The sequence below is a fragment of the Dermochelys coriacea genome, chromosome 3 (assembly GCF_009764565.3).
Source record: "Dermochelys coriacea isolate rDerCor1 chromosome 3, rDerCor1.pri.v4, whole genome shotgun sequence".
Classification (NCBI taxonomy): domain Eukaryota; kingdom Metazoa; phylum Chordata; order Testudines; family Dermochelyidae; genus Dermochelys; species Dermochelys coriacea.
Window position 1 is genome coordinate 26,189,616 of NC_050070.1, and position 21,801 is coordinate 26,211,416.

General features: G+C 39.8%; 1 protein-coding gene across 3 annotated transcripts in view; it reads right to left on the reverse strand.

Moving 5' to 3' along the window:
- The window catches only part of DDX1 (DEAD-box helicase 1), a 36,982-nt gene extending 15,480 nt beyond the window's left edge, over window positions 1-21,502 (reverse strand). The window contains exons 1-13 of one of the 3 annotated variants that reach the window (XM_038395258.2): window positions 21,486-21,502; window positions 15,096-15,147; window positions 14,327-14,390; window positions 12,612-12,641; window positions 11,575-11,671; window positions 10,645-10,692; window positions 6,783-6,866; window positions 6,369-6,452; window positions 5,835-5,911; window positions 4,525-4,597; window positions 4,358-4,434; window positions 3,277-3,391; window positions 2,494-2,632 (exon numbers count right to left, since the gene is read on the reverse strand). In XM_038395258.2, the coding sequence (XP_038251186.1) occupies window positions 2,494-2,632; window positions 3,277-3,391; window positions 4,358-4,434; window positions 4,525-4,597; window positions 5,835-5,911; window positions 6,369-6,452; window positions 6,783-6,866; window positions 10,645-10,692; window positions 11,575-11,671; window positions 12,612-12,641; window positions 14,327-14,390; window positions 15,096-15,145 (938 nt within the window). In that variant the 5' untranslated portion in view covers window positions 15,146-15,147; window positions 21,486-21,502. Of the gene's footprint in view, window positions 1-2,493; window positions 2,633-3,276; window positions 3,392-4,357; window positions 4,435-4,524; window positions 4,598-5,834; window positions 5,912-6,368; window positions 6,453-6,782; window positions 6,867-10,644; window positions 10,693-11,574; window positions 11,672-12,611; window positions 12,642-14,326; window positions 14,391-15,095; window positions 15,148-17,376; window positions 17,447-18,328; window positions 18,520-21,485 lie in introns of those variants that run through there. The other 2 variants (XM_038395257.2, XM_043510231.1) reach the window with 2 other exon arrangements.
- Between the last annotated feature and the right edge of the window lie 299 nt (window positions 21,503-21,801).

The following is a 21,801-nucleotide window of genomic DNA, read 5'->3' on the forward strand; positions in this document are numbered from 1 at the left end:
AAAGCTTGTCTCTCTCACCAACAGAAGTTGGTCCAATAAAAGATATTACCTTACCTACCTTGAAACTAATATTCTGGGACCAAAGACAGTTATAACACTGCATACTTAAAGAGACTGATAAAATTACTAACTTGTTTTAAACTAAGCATCAAGAAAAAAATTAATAGCACTGGACAAAATTGTGACCTACAATATATATGCAAATATTTAAGACCAGAATGTGATTTTTTTAATTTCACATTCTGCTACTGTTTGAAATTCACGCTTCTGGAATTAAACAGTGACAAATGCATTAAACATCCCTATCCTTTCAAAAAAAGATTAAACGTACACTATACAACTTATGACATGTTAAATTATGTTCTCAGAAATTATGAATACAGAAAGCTACACATACACTAATCAAATCTTATAGCTCTACAATTCAGTTCTCTTTTTCAATGTAGTCTTGAGTTTTCCAATGTTTCTTCATTTGATCAAAATATTTTGTAGGTAAAAAAACCCTACTTTAAAACACAAAAAAACCACACCACCATCACCACGAGCAACCACATGCAAATAACGTGACTTGTGCCCTGATCACACTAGAGCAAAAGAAACACAGGTCTATTGTACTAGTTCATTTGTAATGGGCTATAATAACGTGCTAAAGCAAAACAAGGAGAGCTAATTAAGAAGGCTGGGGTATTTAATGCCTATTTTGCTTTAGTCTTCACTAAAAGGAAGTATGATGGTCAGTTACTCTATACAATTAATATTAACAAGGGGGAAGGAATGCATGTAAAAATAAGGAAAAAAACAGGTCAAAAGAACATTTAGGTAAATTATATCTATATTTAAGGGAGGCAGAACCTGATAATATTAACCCTAGGATAGTTAGGGAACTAGCTGAAACAGAGGACTAGAAAGGGGCAAACACAGATAGGTGCTATAAGAAGGGGAACAAAGAGGATCCAAGGAATTATAGACCAGTCAGCCTAACTTTAATACCTGGAAACATACCAAAACAAATTAAACATTTTGTAAGCACCTAGACGATAACGGGTTGTGAGGAATAGTCAGCACGGATTTACTGGAAACAATCATGCCAAACCAACCTAATTTCCTTCTCTATGGTTACTGGTGAATGGGGGGGGGGGGGGAGAGAAGAGAAGAACACTAGTAGGTATATCATGATTTTAGTCAGGATTCTGATACAGTCCCACATGACGTTCTCATAAGCAAGTTAAGGAAACGTGGTCTAATCAGAAGTTACGATAAAGTGGGTGCACCAACTGGATGAAACACCATACTCAAAGAGAAAAAAGTTATCAATGGTTTGCTGGTCAAACTGGGAGGGCATATCTAGTGGGGTTTCACAGGGATCAGTCTATCCAATATTTTCATTAATGTTTGGATAATGGAGTGGAGAGTTGCTTAGAAAATATGCTTACGAAGTCATTAAGCTAGTAGGGATTGCAAGCACTTTGCAGGACAGGATTAGAACTCAAAACCACCTTGACAAACTGGGGAATTGGTCTGAATTCAACAAGTTCAAACTACTGCACTTGATGGGGTGTGTGTGTGGAAATTAAATGCACAACTATTACCTGGGGAATAATTGGCTCCGTGGTGATACTTTTGGAAAGGATCTGGGGGCTAGAGTGAATGACAAACTGAAAGAGTCAACAATGTGATGCAGTTGTGAAAAAGTCTCTTATTCTGGGCTGTATTCATGGGAGTGTCATATGTAAGACATGGGAAGTAGTTGTCCTCGTCTACTTGGCACTAGTGAGGCCTCAGCTGGAGTACTGTGTCCAATTCGGGGCGCCACCCTTTTGGAAAGATGGGGACAAACTGAAGGGAGTCCAGAGGAAGAGATCAACAAAAAATTGTGAGGGGCCACTGAAATTAGAAAAAAGAAATAAATTGGCTTAATCTGCAATATGGGAGATTTAGGCTAGATACTAGGAAAAGTTTCTAAACTATATGGGTAATTAAGTATCGGAATAGGTTACCTAAAAGGTTGTGGAATATCCATAATTGGGGTTTTTAAAAAAACCAGGCTGAACACACACATCTCTCAGCAATGGTCTCTAGGTATACTTGGTCCTGCCTCAGAGCAGGAAGTTGCACTTGACTACAAGGTCCTTTCTAGCCCTACACTTCTATGATATTGTGATTACTCGTTTTCTTCCATTTTTTAAACTTAAGGGAGCATTAGACATACATTTGACAAGCCGAGGCAAAACCCCAAACACACATCACATCAGGTAGAGATGGCCTGACCAAATATCAACTGTTCGATGATCTAGCCTTGACACTGCAACTATCCCCCTAATTTCCTCTCTATAATTTGCCCCAGTCTCCATCTGTTTCATCTTGGGGGCACATGAATCTTAAGGCTGACCCTGAAATCATACCATCTATTTGGATAGGTTTTGACATCATCCATACAGACCAAAAGTAACTGGAATGTTACCCAAATGCAGATAACATTTGAAGAGATGTTACCTTAATTTAGGATTATCAACATATTTCTTGAATTGTTTTACGTTGTTCAAAGTTTGTTCTGCTAACTCTCTGGATGGTTCCACAATTAATGCTTTTGGAGCATTAGGAAGGTTCTTTGTTTGAGCCACTTGTGCATTTCCTAGAGAAGAAAACATTTGCAGTCGAGAGAGTTAAATTTCACATCTTTAAATTCATTGTTAGAAATAATTTTCCAGACTTGACAGTTCAAAACTGAAAACAAAAAACACACACCCTTGAGAATGCACCTTTAAAAAACAAAACAAAAAAAAAAAAACCCAAAAAACATTGCTATGGCTAACTTTACTCATTTGCAGCTAGTAGAAATCTTCACCTCCAGGTGTACATTTTGTACTAAAAAAGTGTAATTCCCCACTCAAAAGCAAATCAGACCAAGACAAATGTTTATATTACCCATACAGCATGAACCATTCACTGGTCATCCTTTAATGGAAAAATGCTAATTCTTGAAGTGGGTGTCTTTTTATAATTAAGTTGAATTCCCATAATTTGGATATGCATAGACTAAATAGCTAAAAAATGCCAATGTCACATGAAGTATTAGACTATATAGAGTTAAAACTTACGGTGAGATTTGCAAAAGTGCTCCATGTTAACCTAATTCTGTTCCAACTGTCAATGGTCAAGCATCAAGTGTCTTTAACAGGCACAATTAGGCCAATTCAAACCCCTTCTGAAAAATCCCACTTAGTTTCCAGACTATCTGTGAGGAATTCTAATATTAATCCCCCCCCCCAAACATACCTGCGTGCTGCGATTTCAGAACATTTCCATCAGGAGCTTTGCAAAGAGCAATAAATCCATCCTTTGGTGGAAACTTAAAATCTTCTTCACCAAAATTGAATTTTAATTCAGCATTCTGAAATAAGTTAAATAAGAGTTTCACAGAACACGTATAGGATTACTTCCATAAAATATTTCTGTGGGAATCCGCCATAAACCTATAGTAACATAGTAAAGGTTTTTCATCTTTTAAAAACACATCTCCCAAAAGTGAGTTGTAAACAAAGCTGAACATAAACTGTCTAATGGAGAGTTTGGATTCATTTGTCTACTTCCTGCTCTTACTTGTGGGGTGTATAAGATATTTTCTTCTTCTTCTGAATCAAAGTTTCCAATTTTAACTATGACATAGGCTCCTTGTGAACTTCAATATTTTAACCATGTCTGACTCATTGAGTAGTACTGCCTTTAAAACTGTATAAATCGACTGCATCATATCCAAGTCTTTGACTGCCCTGAAAAGTTTCATTGAAGGGACTTCATACATTAGACATACATCATAATAGACAGCATTTATAACTTAATAAATCAGTGGAGAATGCTACACTAATGCACTGTTGTAACATTAGGGTTGAGAATTTAAAAGAAAAAAAGAGTTAAGGTTCTTAGCAAATTTTTCTCACCTACATTATACGCTAGCATTTCTGGCTATTCTTTTAACTGTCAAGTTACTCAATGGTTATAGAGTGGGTGGACAAGACAGTAGCGCTGAGAGAATTGAACGTTTACTTTAATATTGCAAAATGCAAACTTACACTAATTTGTTTACCGAATCTGAGAAAAGTTAAAACCCTAACCCTTCCACACAGTACTCCATTTCTGTGAGAGGACAACTTCATCAGCAGATTGCTGATAGAAAGATGCAAGGAGCAGAGTGGCCAATGAGTTGGAGATAGTAACAGAGGCAAGAATGCATAAGATTTTATATAAAAAACAATAAAAAGTTTACTGAATATGATCAATACTGGATATTTAAAACTGGATTGGAACAATTCTCACGTGATTATACATTATATTTATTTGCGACAGATTCATAACTTACCTTCAGAACACAGGCTGCAAAGAGTGCTTGGCTCTTTATATGTGGTGGGATTTCAAATGCAATGCCAAGGTCTTTCCCTGAGAACATAATACATTTAAAACAATTAGGGTGAAAAGTTCAGTTAATTAGACTGTCAAAAGAAGGAAAAAAAAATAATCAGAACTTACCATTTTTGGAGAACTTTATTTGCCCCTTGTCTATATCCAGATAGCATCCAACTGTATCATGCATAGTGAATTCCTACAATGGAAGACAGATTGAAAACAGAACAAACTGATTTAGAGTAGTGTTTTTTTGTTTTTGTTTTTATTTAATAAAACGTAAAAAAAAGTGCAGATTCTGTTAATCTTCAGAGTTTATCTGACCCAAACTGCTTCAAAAGCAGATACTGTTTTGAATTTGATTTAACACCCCCAACTCTTCTCTGAGCAGCACACACTTTTCCTGAAAATAAAGTATGTTAGAACAGACAAAATTGGCATCTTAACATACTTAATGTTACAAGAAAGTCTGATTTCACATAATCAGTTTGTTCATAAAACCAAAAATATATTTTTGAATAGATTCAAGTGTGAGTGCAAGTGCACTAAATATGGATTTATTAGACAAGCAATCTCAGTTTATGACAAATCATGCAAGCCTACTTCCATGTCAATTTATATAGGTACAAACAAGAGATTGCAGTGAACATCTTTCAAAAATATTTAATGTAGCACCTCTTCAATAACCCTTGGGTTATTATAAGTTTTAGTAATCAGATAGTATATATTTAACAGCTGAATGCATAAGCTTTGGACAGTTCACCAATAATATTAAATATAATTATTAAAATTGGGTTTCTGCTGAGCTACTCAGATTCATATACATTGTGTCAGAGGAATTCAGGTAACTTCAGAAGCTTGCATGCCTAACTACAATTTCAAAAAGGCTAAAAACAGAAACAGGAAAGAGCAGTTTTAATGGGAAACAAAAATCCAATTCTCAACTGAACAGCTAAGATGTAAAAGGTTTAGGTCTGACTGATTTCATTGTATTGGTATAGTGTGATCCCCCCCAAAAAAAATAAATAAAAAAAGAATGCAGTAAGTGAAGCACTAAGGTAATGTGAAACAAACTCCTTAATGCAATACAAGGTCCTCATTGTGGTGGTGGTGAATACCCATAAGGTCAGTTGCACAGAGGACAATGACGACAATGGAAAGAAAAGCCCCAGAAATAAGTCCAGGAGGTGAGACTATTTCTTCGATCTATACATAGCTGTAAGTTTTAAAATGTGGGCCTGCTGGTCAGTATGCTTGTGTAAATAATATAGCACAAATCTGGAATTTTGTTTAGTTCAATGCCTGGCCTTTAAAGCAGCAAATCTATATTATACATATGGTACAGTATGTGGCTAACACAAATATTTTAATTTCTAAAATGGATGCTGTTATTTACTAGAAATAACGTTTCTAGCCACTTAATGATTGAAACTTACCTCACCATAACTGTCAAACTGTTTGTTATGTGACTTCTTCCCAGTTCCACCATAGCCAAAGCCAAATTTGTCAGTGCCTAAACTCAAGTTAAACAATATCATTGTTACTGTTCAAGTTGCAGGTCACAGATCCTTTTTCACTACTATCTCAAACCATGTCAGACTCAACTGTTTGAATTTCCATCATGCAAGGGAACAACACTTGCTTTTAAACAATTTTCATTGCCTTGGTGCACTCTCAATCATCATCTAAGATAGCATGCTGACTTTTTTCAGTCTCTACTCATCTACATTTTAATAAAACTATGAAAATAGAAACAGAAAGCTAGAGTGTCTCTCTTCCTGCCTGCTTAGCAGTGTTTGGATGAAAAGAGCTCCACATCCATGGGTTTGCTCTCCCTCCAATGTAATTCCCACAGATGTCCCCTCTACTTGTTCTCTGGAAGACTGGAGCAGGAGATTATATGCTCTGTGACACTGACCCCTATAGACCAGCTGAACTTCAGAATTTTCTATTTTATGAAGAAAACTCACCCAAATCCAATGAAGCCTGCATAGTGGACCACCCAATTCTGCACAAGCCCTGGTCATGACAGGATACTTCATAATAATATTTTCCTTAAAAAAAAGAAAAAAAAGGACATATACAACATTTACATTTCAGTTTCATCAAAGCAGTTAGCTTGGTTACTTCAAGAGGAAGACTGAAGGATTTTTTGGTAAGATAATTAGTAAAATTGAACTTGAATATGCAAAGAGTACATTTCTTCTTAAGGTCTTCAATCTATATAAGACTGACCCAATGTACATTAGCCCAGATCCATAGTAAGTATTCTGAATGCAACCAACTTAAACTGAGAATAGTCGACAAGATAGAAAGTAAAAGATATTCATGTTTCAGAAACTCGAATTGTTTTCAGAATGCATACTTAATCATTTTATAGTTACCTTTAGTCACTCCTTTAGTTGCTCTGCATCCATGCCATTCCTTTACCTCCCTGCTTTGGCAACACAGACCATCTGATCCAATTGCTGAACAAGACAAAACAATGAGAACTTAAACATTTTAAAGTAGCTTTCATAAATGCTTCTTTTCTACAGGCAAGACCATAAATCTGAAAAGCAATTGTGTCCCAACTTGAATCTAATTTATTCTTTATTCCTTCTCAATGGGGGAAGTCACTACATTTTGACCAGCTTCCTATCCATCATTTAGAAGACAATCCTAGTTCAATGAACTTTTGTATTAACTGGCATTTAACCACCATCTCTTCACAGTCATACATTCATAGATATTAAGGTCAGAAGGGACCATTATGATCATCTAATCTGACCTCCTGCACAATGCGGGCCACAGAATTTCACCCACCCCACTCCTGCCATAAACCTCTCACCTATGTCTGAGCTATTAAGACCTCAAATCATGGTTTAAAGACTTCAAGGTGCAGCGAATCCTCCAGCAAGTGACCCGTTCCCCATGCTACAGACGGAAGCAAAAAACCCCCTGGGCCTCTTCCAATCTGCCCTGAAGGAAAATTCCTTCCTGACCCCAAATATGGCAATCAGCTGAACCCTGAGCATGTGGGCAAGATTCACCAGCCAGATACTCAGGAAAGAATTCTCTGTAGTAACTCAGATCCCACCCCATCTAACATCCCATCACAAGCCACTGGGCCCATTTACCATGAATAGTTAAAGATTAATTAATTGTCAAACCATGTTATCCCATCATATCATCTTCTCCAGAAACTTATCGAGTTTAATCTTGAAGCCAGATAGGTCTTTTGCCCCCCTGCTTCCCTTGGAAGGCTATTCCAGAAATTCACTCCTCTGATGGTTAGAAATTAGACTAACGTTTCAAGTCTAAATTTCCCAATGGCCAGTTTATATCCATTTGTTCTTGTATCCACATTGGTACTGAGCTTAAATAATTCCTCTCCCTCTCCGATATTTATCCCTCTGATATATTTAGAGAAAGCAATCATATCTCCCCTCAACCTTCTTTTGGTTAGGCTAAACAAGCCAAGCTCCTTGAGTCTCCTTTCATAAGGCAGGTTTTCCATTCCTTGGATCATCCTAGTAGCCCTTCTCTGTACCTGTTCCAGTTTGAATTCATCCTTCTTAAACATGGAGACCAGAACCACACACAGTATTCCAGATGAGGTCTCACCAGTGCCTTGTATAACTGTACTGGTGAGACCTCATTTGGAATACTGTGTGCAGTTCACGTTTCAGATGTGAATAGATACAGCAAATGTGCACACAACTCCAAGTATGTGTTACAAAAACGGTTAGTGGTTGGATGGTTTTAGCGTATCCTATATTACAATTGTGATGAATTTCTGTCCGTTTTCCTAACAACTCATATGATTGTTAACATGGTACTATCTGCAAAAATTCTCTCGTGCCAGTGTTATTTATGGCTACACAGACAACACAATCCTTACCACAAAGGACAACAGAATTATATATTCATGTCACAAAGGCATGAATGTCAGCCCTACAACAACAGGAACTCATACTAAAACTCAGCTCCATTTCGACCTAGATCAAGTTGACATTTAACATCAGTATGGAAGGCAAGTGTCAGACAGTGAAAAGTTTGTATCCTGCCTTAATGCTGACTTTAAAAAAATACACCGTGCTTAAAAATTGTTCAAACACTGCAGTTTCTTCACATTGCTAATCCACTATTAAAATGGACAGAAACTTGATTCAGCCTTTTACAAAGAACTTATGTGGAGAAATGCTATGGCCAGGAGTGTATCTGAACATTGCTTTGACACTTCAATTTTCAACAAGAGTAATTTATAGAATGCAACAGCAGAATGCACTATTATGATCACCTAGCATAACACAGGCCAGAGAACTTCAGCCAGTAACCTCCACATTAAGCCCATAATAAGCCATAGTTCAAAGAGAAGTTACCTAGAAAAAGATGCAAGGTATGTCTACTACACTTAAAATGCTACAGAAGCACTGCAGCAGCACAGCTGTGCTGCAGCATAGATACTACTTATGCTGACAGGAAGGATTCTCTTGTCGGTGTAGGCAACCTATGGCACGTGTGCCAAAGGTGGCATGCGAGCTGATTTTCAGTGGCACTCACACTGCCTGGGTCCTGGCCACCAGTCCGCGGGGCTCTGCATTTTAATTTTAAATAAAGCTTCTTAAACAATTTTTAAAAAGCTTTTTTACTTTACATACAATAGTTTAATTATAGACTTATAGAAAGACCTTCTAAAAATGTTAAAATGTATTACTGGCACATGAAACCTTAATTTAGAGTGAATAAATGAAGACTTGGCACACCACTTCTGAAAGGTCGCTGACCCCTCGTGCAAGTAATCCACCTCCCTGACAGGTGGAAGTTCGGAAGAATTCTTCCATCAACCTTGTGCTGTTTACACTTGGATTAGGTCAGTCTATGTTGCTCAGGAGTGGGGATTTTTCGCACCCCTGAGCGACGCAGTTAAGCCAGCTTAATTTTCTAGTGTAGAGCAGGCCCCAGTCTTGACTAAAAGGATTCAAATGCTGGAGAATCACCATATTCCCAGGCAAGTCATATCAATGGTTAATTACTCTTGCTGTTAAAATTTCTCACCTTATTTCTAGTTTGAATGTGTCTAGATTAATTTTCCAAGTACTGGAAGTCATTATGCTGTGCCTTTGTTTTTTTGCCATATTAAAGAGAGAAATATACTATCAGAAATCAGGTACTTATAGCCCTTATTGACTGTTCACATCTTCTCTTAACCTTCTCTTGGATAAAACTAAAACTAAAACTAAAAAAAAAAAAAAAAAAAAAAAAAAAAAATTTTAACACCATAGACATGATTCCAAACCCCTAAAAATTCTCATCTCTTTTTTGAGCTCTTTCCAGCTTTTCCAACATCACTTTCTGAAGTGTGAAAACCAGAATAGAACACAGTATTCCAGTAATGATATCCCTAATGCCATATTCAGAGACTATATCAACTCCCTACTCTTACAAGACATTCACCGGCTTATGCATCCAAGGATCATGTTCACTACTTATAACTCATCTGTTGGAATTGCCATATGGTGGATCCAATGTGGACAACCATTCTTCTCACATTTCATGAGCACCACCTGTCTGAAGGTCCTTTGTGCTAAACTCTGCCTCCTTGGTCTTGATAATGAACTCTTACTAAAAAATTAGTTCCCATCCATCACTTATATAAAATTGATATATTGAAGATATCTACATCATCCTGATTTCAGAGGAAGATTTAACATCTTCCCTCATCATGAAAAAAAAAAAGTCACTCTCTCAAGGACAGGCTGCCTAAACTTTTTCTAGTCCTGGAGTATTACTAATAAAAATAAAAACCCTTTAAAGATAATAATGTATTGTTGGTCCACATTTCACAAGCTACTGGATCTTCATTTGTTTCCCCTTAATATACATAACAATACAGCAATATTAACTTTCATTTTTTGTGGGTCTAAAAAGAAGCACTTCAGATTAAATTGTAATTTTGAATGTTTCCCATGGACCATATCCAGCCTGCTCTTTCTCTAAATCTGTTTAATAAAGGAGTCATTAAAATAAAAATAAAAAAATAAATAAAAACCAACCCACAAAATACTCATAAACATGCCCCCATTCTACCCTGGAGCCCTTAAGTAGTCCATTGAAATCAGTAAGCTACTTACACTAGTGAAAGATGCAGGCATAGGTCTTATTTTCAGTTGCATTCAAAATCAGCTTACACCTCTAATTACAGACTGCATTTACAATTTAATATTGGTTACCCATTCTTACAGCATTGAGAAGACAACTTACCAAAAGCTGATCCTCTATCGTATGGGTTCATCTGCCATTTGTTGAGCACTATTAAAAAATAAAATAAAATAAATAAAGTCAGTCAGTACAGCTAGCATTAAGAACCTACAAGGTGTAAATATGTAAGTCAACTATATTTTGGTACATGGTCTTACTGCATTTCAGTTCAGAGAACAAGTTCTTGAACTGTTAGGCCCCGATCTTACAAACCTCCTGGCTTTGTCAATACAGAAAATATTCTAAAAAACATAAGGAATTTTGAATGCTGTTGCTGTATATGTAGAGTATTCACTTTTCAGTTATCTTGTATCGGCTAAAGTAACATTCCAGTCAGTTGTATTTTATTTATATTCTAGTGTACCTTTCAGAGACAGCTGTAACAAGTCAAGTTTCTGACTTTACTCTGCACGAATACAAAGCTATTTGTGAAGAGAGTTTGTACACAAACTATAAAAAAAAATATCCCTTTTTATTGAATGGCCAACTTAAACCTGCAAAAATACAAGTTTTAAAACAAAATTCCATGGCAATTAGGTCTACAAGCCCTTTCCACATGCATTGAAGTTGTTTGGTTCTTAGAGCAAGTTCTTTCAAGCAGTACCATTTTTTTCCCCCAATGCACTTGAACTGTACCTACTTGAACCAGGGCTCAAATTGTAATTGGAGATTGAAAACTGTTGCAACATAAACACATTGTGACAGCTCCAAAGTCATCTCTACAAGTCTCTACATTTTCTATAACATACTATACATAGGACTTGGTTAAATAAATGCCCAAATTCTATTTTTTTTTAAAATAGCTGTACTTTAACTAAACATGACTTAATAGAATGAAGTATATTCAGTTTCAACATTTCAAATGGCACAAGATTATATTGTACATATAAAAATACACATTACACACAAGATTAGTTAAGTGAACAGACTTACCTGTCCCACCAGTTTTGATAGTAGTTTTCCCTTTTTTGCCTTCCTGCTGGTCCTTAAGTGTTTCATAAACAATCTGGATAACTGGGATGCTGAAAGCCTAAAAACACAAAGATCTTTTGATACTGAAGAAATACATCAAATGTTAAGCCATAAAAAAAAAAAAAACAAAAAAACCATAAGACAGATGTTATGATTTTCTAATCCTGGTGTTTAAAAATCAAAACTGTCTAGTCAAGTTTTAAGCCATTTTATTTGTTAATAGAAATGTTTAATTTTAAGTAAACAAAACACTGCAACACACCAAGACGCACTTTGCCCATCTGCATTGTATTAGTCTATATTAGGGTGGTCACCTTTCTAGTTGCACAAAACTGAACACCCTAGCCCCGCCATTCCCCAAGGCCCCTTGCCCCACGCACTACATGCCCCTCCCTCAGTGGCTCTCTCTCCAACCCTCTGCCCCAGCCCAGTGAGTGAGGGTGAAGGAGTGCAGGAGGGGGTGAGGGCTCTGAGGGTGCGGGCTCTAGGATGGGGCCAGAAATGAGAGTTTCAGGGTGTGGGAGGGGGCTCCAGGCTGGGATGAGGGATTTGGAGTGCAGGAGGGGGGTTGTGGGTTGAGGCTCTGGGGTGGGGCCAGGGTGTGGGAGGGGACTCAGCTTACCTCAGGCAGCTCCCGGTCAGTAATGCAGTTGGGGGACTAAGGGAGGGTGCCTGCCTTTCCTGGCACCATGCTGCGTGGGCCCGGGAAACAGCCAGCAGGTCCAGGTCCTAGGCAGGGGGGCAAGGAGCTCCCCATGCCGGCCCCCCTGCCTAGGAGCCAGGCCTGCTGTCCGCTTCCAGGGCGCAGTGTGGTGCCAGCCAGGACAAGTAGAGACTAGCCTGCCTTAGCACTGCAGCACCACCAACTGGTCTTTTAATGGCCAGCTCGGTGGTGCTGACCGGAGCAGTCAGGGCGCCTTTTTGACTAGGTGTTCTGGTTGAAAACTGGAAACCTGGTCACTCTAGTCTATATACTCAAATTAAGCTTGTTTACTTACACCAGTCTTTCCACTCCCAGTTTCTGCAGCCTGGAAGGGGGGGGGGGGAGAGAAGTTTTTCAGAAGCTACATTAAAATATTGCTCCATAATACAACTATACCAATTATTTAAAATTTATAGTACATTCATTTATTTTAAGTTAAGTTTTTCCTATAGTACACATCACTATAGGTTAAGTGCTTTCCAGGTAAGTTAGATCTTGACAGTAAGGTTTCCAGTAGACTTTCTGCTCTTCCTTGATTATAGGAGCTGCTGGACTATTTTTTTTTTTAAAAACATAATATATATTTTTAACATACTGAAGAAGAGATTCCCTCAACTGCAAGTGTTTAATTGCTTCTCTCTTCACTGAAATGCAACCTGCTATGTAGTGTTTTTCTGCTCATCTGACATTCACTACTCAAGGTGTCCATTTTTCAACATTGTTGTACAGCATGCATACAGTTTGCGAATGCTCTGGTGTCCTTTACAATGAAAGCCACTGCATTTGTGTAATGTAATATTACTAAAGGTACCCAAGAGGGACTGTGTAGATGAGTGGGATGAACAATACCATTTGTGAGACAGTCTCCTTTAGTTATCCAGAAATAATTGAGTCCTAAAGCACTCTGAATTCTTTAAAGAGGTGTGAATTTAAGCAATAACTTCAAAGCTTGATTTTAAATCAATTTAATGGTGGATGGAATGCTTAAATTACAAAAAAAATTAAGAGCCCAAGGAAAAAAAAAACCCAAACAGTGGTGTATTAAAAGAGAACATATTAAGATTTTTTTTATTTATTTCTCTTTAGATTTCTAAAATACAAGAACAAATCCTATATTCTTTGTGCCCTTTTCGAGATACACAATACAATATAAAGGATGACTCCATTATTATTGCTTTTGTTTCACCATTTCAGAGCAAGAGCTCTGAAACCATTAGTAAACTAATGATTCATTAAGTCTTTAACATAAATAACATAGCATACATAATAACATAGCAATAACATAACATAGCATTCTCCCCCATAAATGTAAACAAACTTGTTTGTTTGTCTTAGCTATTGGCTGAACAATAAGTAGGACTGAATGGACTTGTAGGCTCTGAAGTTTTACATTAAAGTTTTGTTGAGTGCAGTTATGTAAAAAAAAATTCTACATTTGTAAGTTGCACTTTCATGATAAAGAGATTGCACTACTGTAGTTGTATATGGTGAATTAAAAACACATTTTAAAATTGTAAAAAAGATGAAATTGCAAATAATGAATTTATAATGAATTTCATTATAATTGTAATGAAAAATATAGTGAGCTCTGAACACTTTGTATTCTATGTTGTAATTTAAATCAATATATTTGAAAATTTAGAAAAAACATCCAATTTAAATTGATATTCTATTAACAGTGTGATTAAAACCGATTTGCGATTTAGTTAATTTTTTCCATCAGTTGAATTATCTGCAATCGACAGCTCTAAATTAAATGCAATTTTACATAGATGTGTTGCAATACAATCCAGACCATTAAAAAAAAAGTTTGAGTAAATGGGCTGTTCGATTATACCTTCTGATAAAGACTAACTGCATACTGTAACTAAGCTTTCACAAAATATGCTCCAAATTAGTTTTGGAGTGTTGATTTACCAGATTTAAATAGTCCATCCACTGTACATTTAATTTTAAAATTGTAAGGCCATGAATTTTATTTGTGTAAACTGAACAATTTACCATACATACCATAAGCACATCACCACCTCCTAGAATCAACGGGATAGACTCAGCTTGAATATCTGTGGGAAGACTGTAAAACGCTCAGTGTAAAACATAAGAGCTGACAGAGTAAAATGTCAGTCCCCTTGCATATCAGTTTACAGGAAGACTGTAATTGCAAAAAGAAGTCAAATTAACCAATTTAGTCAGTGTCTTGAAGTATTCAAACCTGCAATGTATTAATTTTGTCCATACAAGTGGAAATGTATTCAAAGAAAACTGAACCAGAAGCTGGAAACAGGGAGAAGCCACAATTATGTAACCAACCATTCAACTTAATTGGCAGCAGAATGAGACAAGCTAGCAAATGACCTGCATAACATCTGAAACCCAAGTTTGAAAACCACTAACTTCAGTGATTAAGATATACTAGTTATCTGCTTCAGTAAACTCACCCCAAGTACAATGAAAATAAGGAGGGAAAAAAAAAAAAAAAAAGAGCGTTTTGCAGAGAAAAGGCATCATAACATTGGCTGCAATCAAGACCTTACTCCTGACTTCCCCAACCTGGCTAACATCAGCTCCGCAATTACATTTATCAGATTTTTCAATCATTCATAATAAAAGGAAAACAAGAGATGCAACCGAAGATGCGGATAAAAAGGAAAAGACATGCATCTTTGCTGTTACGTGAATAGAGAGACTGGATATTTCAGAAGCTAAATTACACAATCACTGACAGACAAAATTTTGATGAGATCTTCAGCTTATAAGGCATCTAAATGCTCATACTTACAGCCAGTCCATCTCCTCCACAGCTTGAGCTATCTCTGGCATAACACCCATCTCTATCAGAAAAACAAACAAATGCATTAGATATATCATAAGTCTGATGGCATTATTTCAAATGCCAACCCTTAATGCAATTCCAAAAAGTGTTTATATTTTTGTCACAGTACCATCTCTTCTTTAGTACCAAAATGTTTTGCATGAAATAGTTACTTTGTCCATTTCCTCGATTGTGGTTGACAAGTGAAGATGGCAGGACTCAGAGTTCTTTAGCCCCCAACCTTTTTAGTGCCAAATTTTACCCTTGATGTGCAAGTGTGTCTCCACCTTGACATCAATGTGAACTGCATGTGCATAGCAGAGGGTAGAATTTTTCTATGCTCCAAAATCTCAACTCGGACCACGACAGAGATGCAAGTTATTTTCTAAAGAGCAAAGCTACCAATATTGTACAGGAAATCAGGTTTTTAGACTTCAGACCTTTACTCCTCCTATAGCAAGCACCAGAAGTGCCAAGACAGAAGAGGCTAGGAGTACTGGCACTGAAGGACGCTCAGCCATAAAACAGGAAGCACGGTATCACTGAAGTGAGCTGTAGCTCACAAAGCTTACGCTCAAATAAATCTGTTAGTCTCCAAGGTGCCACAAGTACTCCTTTTCTTTTTGCGAATACAGACTAACACGGCTGCTACTCTGAAACCTATCACTCTACAGTGGCTTTGTCAAATTAAATGTAAACTAACAGAGATCCCATTTCAATATTTTTACAGTAACTCTCCCAAAATGAAAATATTTCTGCCACATGAACAGAAAGGTCCATTTCCTTTCACATCCCAAACTCTCATTACTCCAGCATGAAGACAGGAACACAGTTGCAATGAGTTTACCAATGCCGATAGATCAGCGTGAAATAAAAGTTTCTGCCCACTTCCAATTCTGCTACAGAGGATTTTAAAAGAAAGCTATCAGAAGACATACCAACTTCTGTGTCTAGTGGTTATGAGTTATGCACAAGTGAACAGGGCACACTCATAAGTTGATGGATGGACTCCATTACTTTCCCTCATGCAGTTTAATAAGGTGAATGAGGTGCAAAGATCTAACCAAACTCGTTGATTGCATCACGTTTTCAACCTGATTCTTCAGCTTCTGACCCACCTCTCTGCATGCAATTGCTCTGCACTTTATTATAATCTAAACATGAAATGTGCCCAAACTTTCCAAGGCTAAGAACCAGAGGAATAAAGTTATCTGAAGGGAGGGGCCTCGCTAATTGGGGGTTCACAGTAGGCAAGTATTGACCCAACCATGACATTTAAGCAGCCAAAAAACCTCCCTTCCCTCAACACCAAGTTTTAAAACTACTCTAATCATTGTTGCATCTCAGCACCACTGTGACATTTGAGTAAGCCACTTTCATATCTTAGTGCTATGTTTAAATTGCTAGTGTCCTTTTAAACCAAGGTACTTCTATTTAAAAAAAAATAAAGTTAAATATTCTACATTTCTTTTTCAACAGTAAAAGGAATGACCCTAATTTCCTGAACAATTAAATAAAATGCACTCAATTTGAAATTCTAACTATATTTTCACGTTGCCTGCTCATAAATGCAAAATTTGATGCTGGATTTAAAGAACTGAGAGGCAAACTACAATATTCAAGAAAGACGTGCAAACTCCTAGCAAGGAACGACTATGCTTAGCTGTACCAAAGCACCATCATGATCGTATCTAGTTTAACTCTAATCCGAAATTTATAACTGAAGACCACATAAACAATAATAAAAATAAAAAAGGAGTACCTGCGGCACCTCAGAGGCTAACAAATTTATTTTAGCGTAAGCTTTCGTGAGCTACAGCTCACTTCATCGGATGAAGTGAGCTGTAACTCACGAAAGCTTATGCTCAAATAAATTTGTTAGCCTCTGGAGGTGCCGCAGGTACTCCTTTTCTTTTTGAGAATACAGACTAACACAGCTGCTACTCTGAAACCTGTCACATAAACAATGTGACAGTCTCAAGTAATGAGGTTTCACAAAAGCAACAGTAGGTCCCTCCCCTCTCAAAAAAGAGATGATTTTTCCAGCTAAACGCCATCATAAAGTCATGAAATTTCAGCTTCCTCTTTGTATCATTATGTCTAATTCCCAGATTAAAATTATGAAAACTTCATGATATGGAGAAGAATCTCTGATTTATTCCATGGTGTCCAAAGATACAGTTAGCATTACAGGAGAGCCTGAAGAAGTCTACAGTAAAGCTCTGCAGTGAGAGTATAACTAAAGTACCAAATATCAGAAGTCTTCTTGCAACTATGATTTTGTTTTCCTTGATAATTTTCATCGGTCAGCATAAACATATGTTAAGATTCCAAGCAATTACGTATTTGAACGTATTAGAAGGGAACTCGGACTAGAGGTGGACACGTACCAGTATAAAATAAAAAAAATAGGTGCCGTCCACTCTTGTGTACAATTCAGCTACCATGAAACACCATTTACAGAACACTGAAGTCACCGTGGGGGGGGGGGGGGGGGAAGAGAAGGGGATCTGACAAATATTTAAATGGTATACCCTCTTATACTGAGCCCTACTTGAAAAACCCACAGCCCCTCTACTGCTATGTCAAAAACTACCCCCTTAATTTAATTAACACTAATTTATAACAAGTCAAATTATATAAGGATTATTACACACAAGTACAGCCAGCTTGGCCTAGGCCCTTATGAGGGAAGAAAGCTCGCCATCCTCAAGCCGATGGCAAGGGGCCGCTGTAGCGTAACACACGGCGAGGGGCAGCAATTTCCTACAGGTAACGGTTACTGACACCGACTTTTATTGTTTTTCTTACCTCATCACAAGCCGTTACCCCCATAAGTCCCCAACCCCCTCCTCGGGGGTAGCAGCCTGTGGCCTACACCGGCCCCTCGGGCTAAGCGCGGCGAGGAAAGCCGGGTGCCCGAGGCCCCTGCGCGACGGGCCTGAGCCAGGGCAGATCCCGCCTGCTCGGGGAACACCTACGCCCGGCTCCCTTGGGGACCATAGAAGGAGGGACCGGGCATGACAAAGAAGCCTGCTGCTCCCCATCGGAGCCTCCCGCCTTGGCCTCCCGGCTGGGCCCTTGGCTCCGGCTCGGCCTCGGCGAGCCCGCCTCCCCACGGCCCACTCTCCGAGCAGCAGCCCCTGCCGCACCCGCTGCCTGCGCAGCCCCCGGCCGTCCCCAGCCCCGGGGCCACATACCGGAGAAAGCCGCCATCTCCGCGCCACGCAGACCTCCGCGTTTGCGGCTCGCTGCCCAGGGCGCGTAGGGCCGGTCCCCACGCTTTATCCCTCCGGGCTGCTCCGCGACCAGACCGCACCGGTTCCGGCTGCGGAAATCACCCGCCCCGGGTTGAGTCCGACCTGAGCCCCGAAACAAGCCTAACCGAGTCTCTGTCAGACCTGAGAGTGGCTACCCTTCAACAAAAAAGCTTCAAAACAGACTCCAACGAGAGACTGCTGAATTGGAATTAATTTGCAAACTAGGATACAATTAACTTAGGCTTGAATAGAGACTGGGAATGGATGAGTCATTACACAAAGTAAAACTCTATTAGAGCATAAGCTTTCGTGAGCTACAGCTCACTTCATCGGATGCATTCATCGGATGAGATGAAGTGAGCTGTAGCTCACGAAAGCTTATGCTCTAATAAATTTGTTAGTCTCTACGCTGCCACAAGTACTCCTTTTCTTTTTGCGAATACAGACTAACACGGCTGCTACTCTGAAACCTGTCAGATATTCTTGTTAACTGCTGGAAATAGCCTACCTTGCTTGTCACCATGAAAGGTTTTCCTCCTCTCCCCCCCCCCCAGCTGGTAATAGCTCATCTTAAGTGATCACTCTCCTTACAGTATAAGCTTTCATGAGCTAAAGCCAGTGAGCTGTAGCAAACGAAAGCTTATGCTCTAATAAATTTGTTAGTCTCTAAGGTGCCACAAGTCCTCCTTTTCTTTTTGCGAATACAGACTAACACGGCTGCTACTCTGAAACCTGTGATCTTACAGTGTGTATGATAAACCCATTGTTTCATGTTCTCTGTGTGTGTATATCAATCTCCCCTCTGTTTTTTCCACCAAATGCATCCGATGAAGTGAGCTGTAGCTCACGAAAGCTTATGCTCAAATAAATTTGTTAGTCTCTAAGGTGCCACAAGTACTCCTTTTCTTTTTGCGAATACAGACTAACACGGCTGCTACTCTGAAACCAGTCTCTGTCCTGAACCATAATGACAGGTTTCAGAGTAGCAGCTGTGTTAGTCTGTATTCGCAAAAAGAAAAGGAGGACTTGTGGCACCTTAGAGATTAACAAATTTATTAGAGCGTAAGCTTTCGTGAGCTACAGCTCACTTCATTCACTTCATGTTGTTTTTTCCATCAAATGCATCCGATGAAGTGAGCTGTAGCTCACAAAAGCTTATGCTCTAATAAATTTGTTAGTCTCTAAGGTGCCACAAGTACTCCTTTTCTTTCTGTCCTGAACCGTGACCTGGGACTCCAGCCATGACCCAAACCCCGAGCCTGATCCGAGCCCACTTCCTGAGCGAGCCAGTGGCTTGAGTTGTAACCCGGATCGCTGGCTACCGACCAACCCCGAAGCGGAGTTCCTGGTCTGGATCCTCACCTGTACCCTGCCCTGTCTGACCCCGAGCCGACCTGCCCTAATTGACTCTAATCCCTCACCCGGACTGGGGCCGGACATGCCCCAACTGACCCCCCTGACCAGCCCAGACTGACCACGAACCCTGTACCTAATCCAAACCCAAACGAAGACTAACCAAACCATGACCATTACGTGAATTTTAAATCGGCTGGTAAGCCTGAGACCATAAACCAAACAGAGCCCAAGTTCTAAACTCTCTTTCAGACTCAGTGTTGTCCACACCAAGAGTTGAAAACGGAAGAGTCAGGCTCCCAAATCTGAAATTATTAATTTGGAAAACTGGTTCTTTTTGCCACAATTTCAGGGTAACTGCACTCTGTGCTCCAAGAAGGGCACTCACTCTAGACCTAATGAACTCATAACTAAGGGGGAAACCCAGCTGTGAGTTTTGAAAGACTAAAACCTACCAGAGCCCTAGGTTGGAGTTGGGGGTGACTACTAGTAATCTTTATAGCATACATGTAGATAGATTTTATTATTGTTTTACTATGTTTCCTCTGTAAAATTTTTATCTTAAGAATAAATGTGCTTGCTTAGAAGAATCTGTGTGGTAACTGATAACTACAGGCCATAGGTCTCATCAAGAAAGTGAAGTGCAGGCACTTGCCTTTTTAGGCAGTTTGTTTTGCAGCAGTTATCACAGTGTACAGCACGGATCTGCACTGCCTTAAAATCCCTATTAGGAGGGAGCAAGACACGCGTCTCTGCCCAAGAGAGATGATGACTTGGAAGCCTAGAGTGAGTGTCCTTCTTGAAGTTGAACTTACACATGTACAAAAAAAAACTGTATTCAAAAATAAAACTATGCAAAACTTTAGAGCTTACAAGTCCACTCAGTCCTACGTGTTCAGCCAATCACTCAGACAGTACTGAAAATTTTTCGCTGGGGGGGATGAAAAAACACCCCCCTGAGCGCAGCAAGTTTCAGGGCTGTAAAACGCCAGTGTAGACAGTGCACCAGCGCTGGTATCTGCGCTTCCAGCACTAGTAGCTACGCCGCTGCTGGAGATGGTTTTTTTAGAGCGCTGGGAGAGCTCTCTCCCAGTGCTCTGCTGTGACTACACAAGCTAGGTTAAAGTGCTGCGCGGCAGCGCTTTCACATTGCCAGTGTAGATAAGCCCTTAGATCCAAAACCAGAATGAAGGCTGGGCAGATCAGCCATTTCTTTATACAGCTCAGGCATTTGATCTTGGCCTTCTGTAACAGCTAATCAGCAGACAGTCACTCTTACCTCAGGGCATAGCTTCTAAAGGCTGGGTTTTGGGGTAACTGGAGTTGGGGAATTTGCATTGTCCTCTCCCTAGGGATTCCCTAGGAAATCCACTTAACATTTATTGTCCTGGGGTTGCCAACTTTCTAATCACACAAACCCCAACACCCTAGCCCTGCCCCTTCTCCAAGGCCCCACCCCGACTCACTACATTCCCCCCTCCCTCAGTGGCTTGCTTTCCCTCACCCTCACTCACTTTCCATGGCCTGGAGCAGGAGGCTGGGGTGCGGGAAGGGGTGAGGGCTTTAAATGGGGGTGCAGCTTCTCATGTGCAAGAGGGGGTTCTGGTTTTGGGGGGCTCAGGGTTGAGTTGCAGGAGACGGTACGGGCTCTGGGGTGGAGCCAGGGATGAGGGGTTTGGGGTGCAGGAGGGTTTGTGGGGGCTTAGAGCTGGGGCAAGGGTTTGGGTTTGGGGCATGGCCTTACCTTGGCTGGCTCCCGGTCAGTGGGGCTAAAGCAGGCTGGCTGCCTGTCCTGGCTCCGTGCTGCACCCTGGAAGTGGCCAGCAGGCCCAGCTCCAAGGCAGTGAAGGAAGAAAGCTCTGCAGCACGCGCTGCTCTTGCCTGCAGGCACCGCCCTCCCCCCCAGCTCCCATTGGCCGGAAACCGTCCAATGGGAGTGTGGAGCTGGTACTCTGGCAGTGCATGGAGCCTTGTGGCCCCCCCCGCCTAGGAGCCAGACTGGCTGGCTGCTTCAAGGTTGCAGTGCGGTGCCCCAGGACAGGTAGGGGACTAGTTTGCCT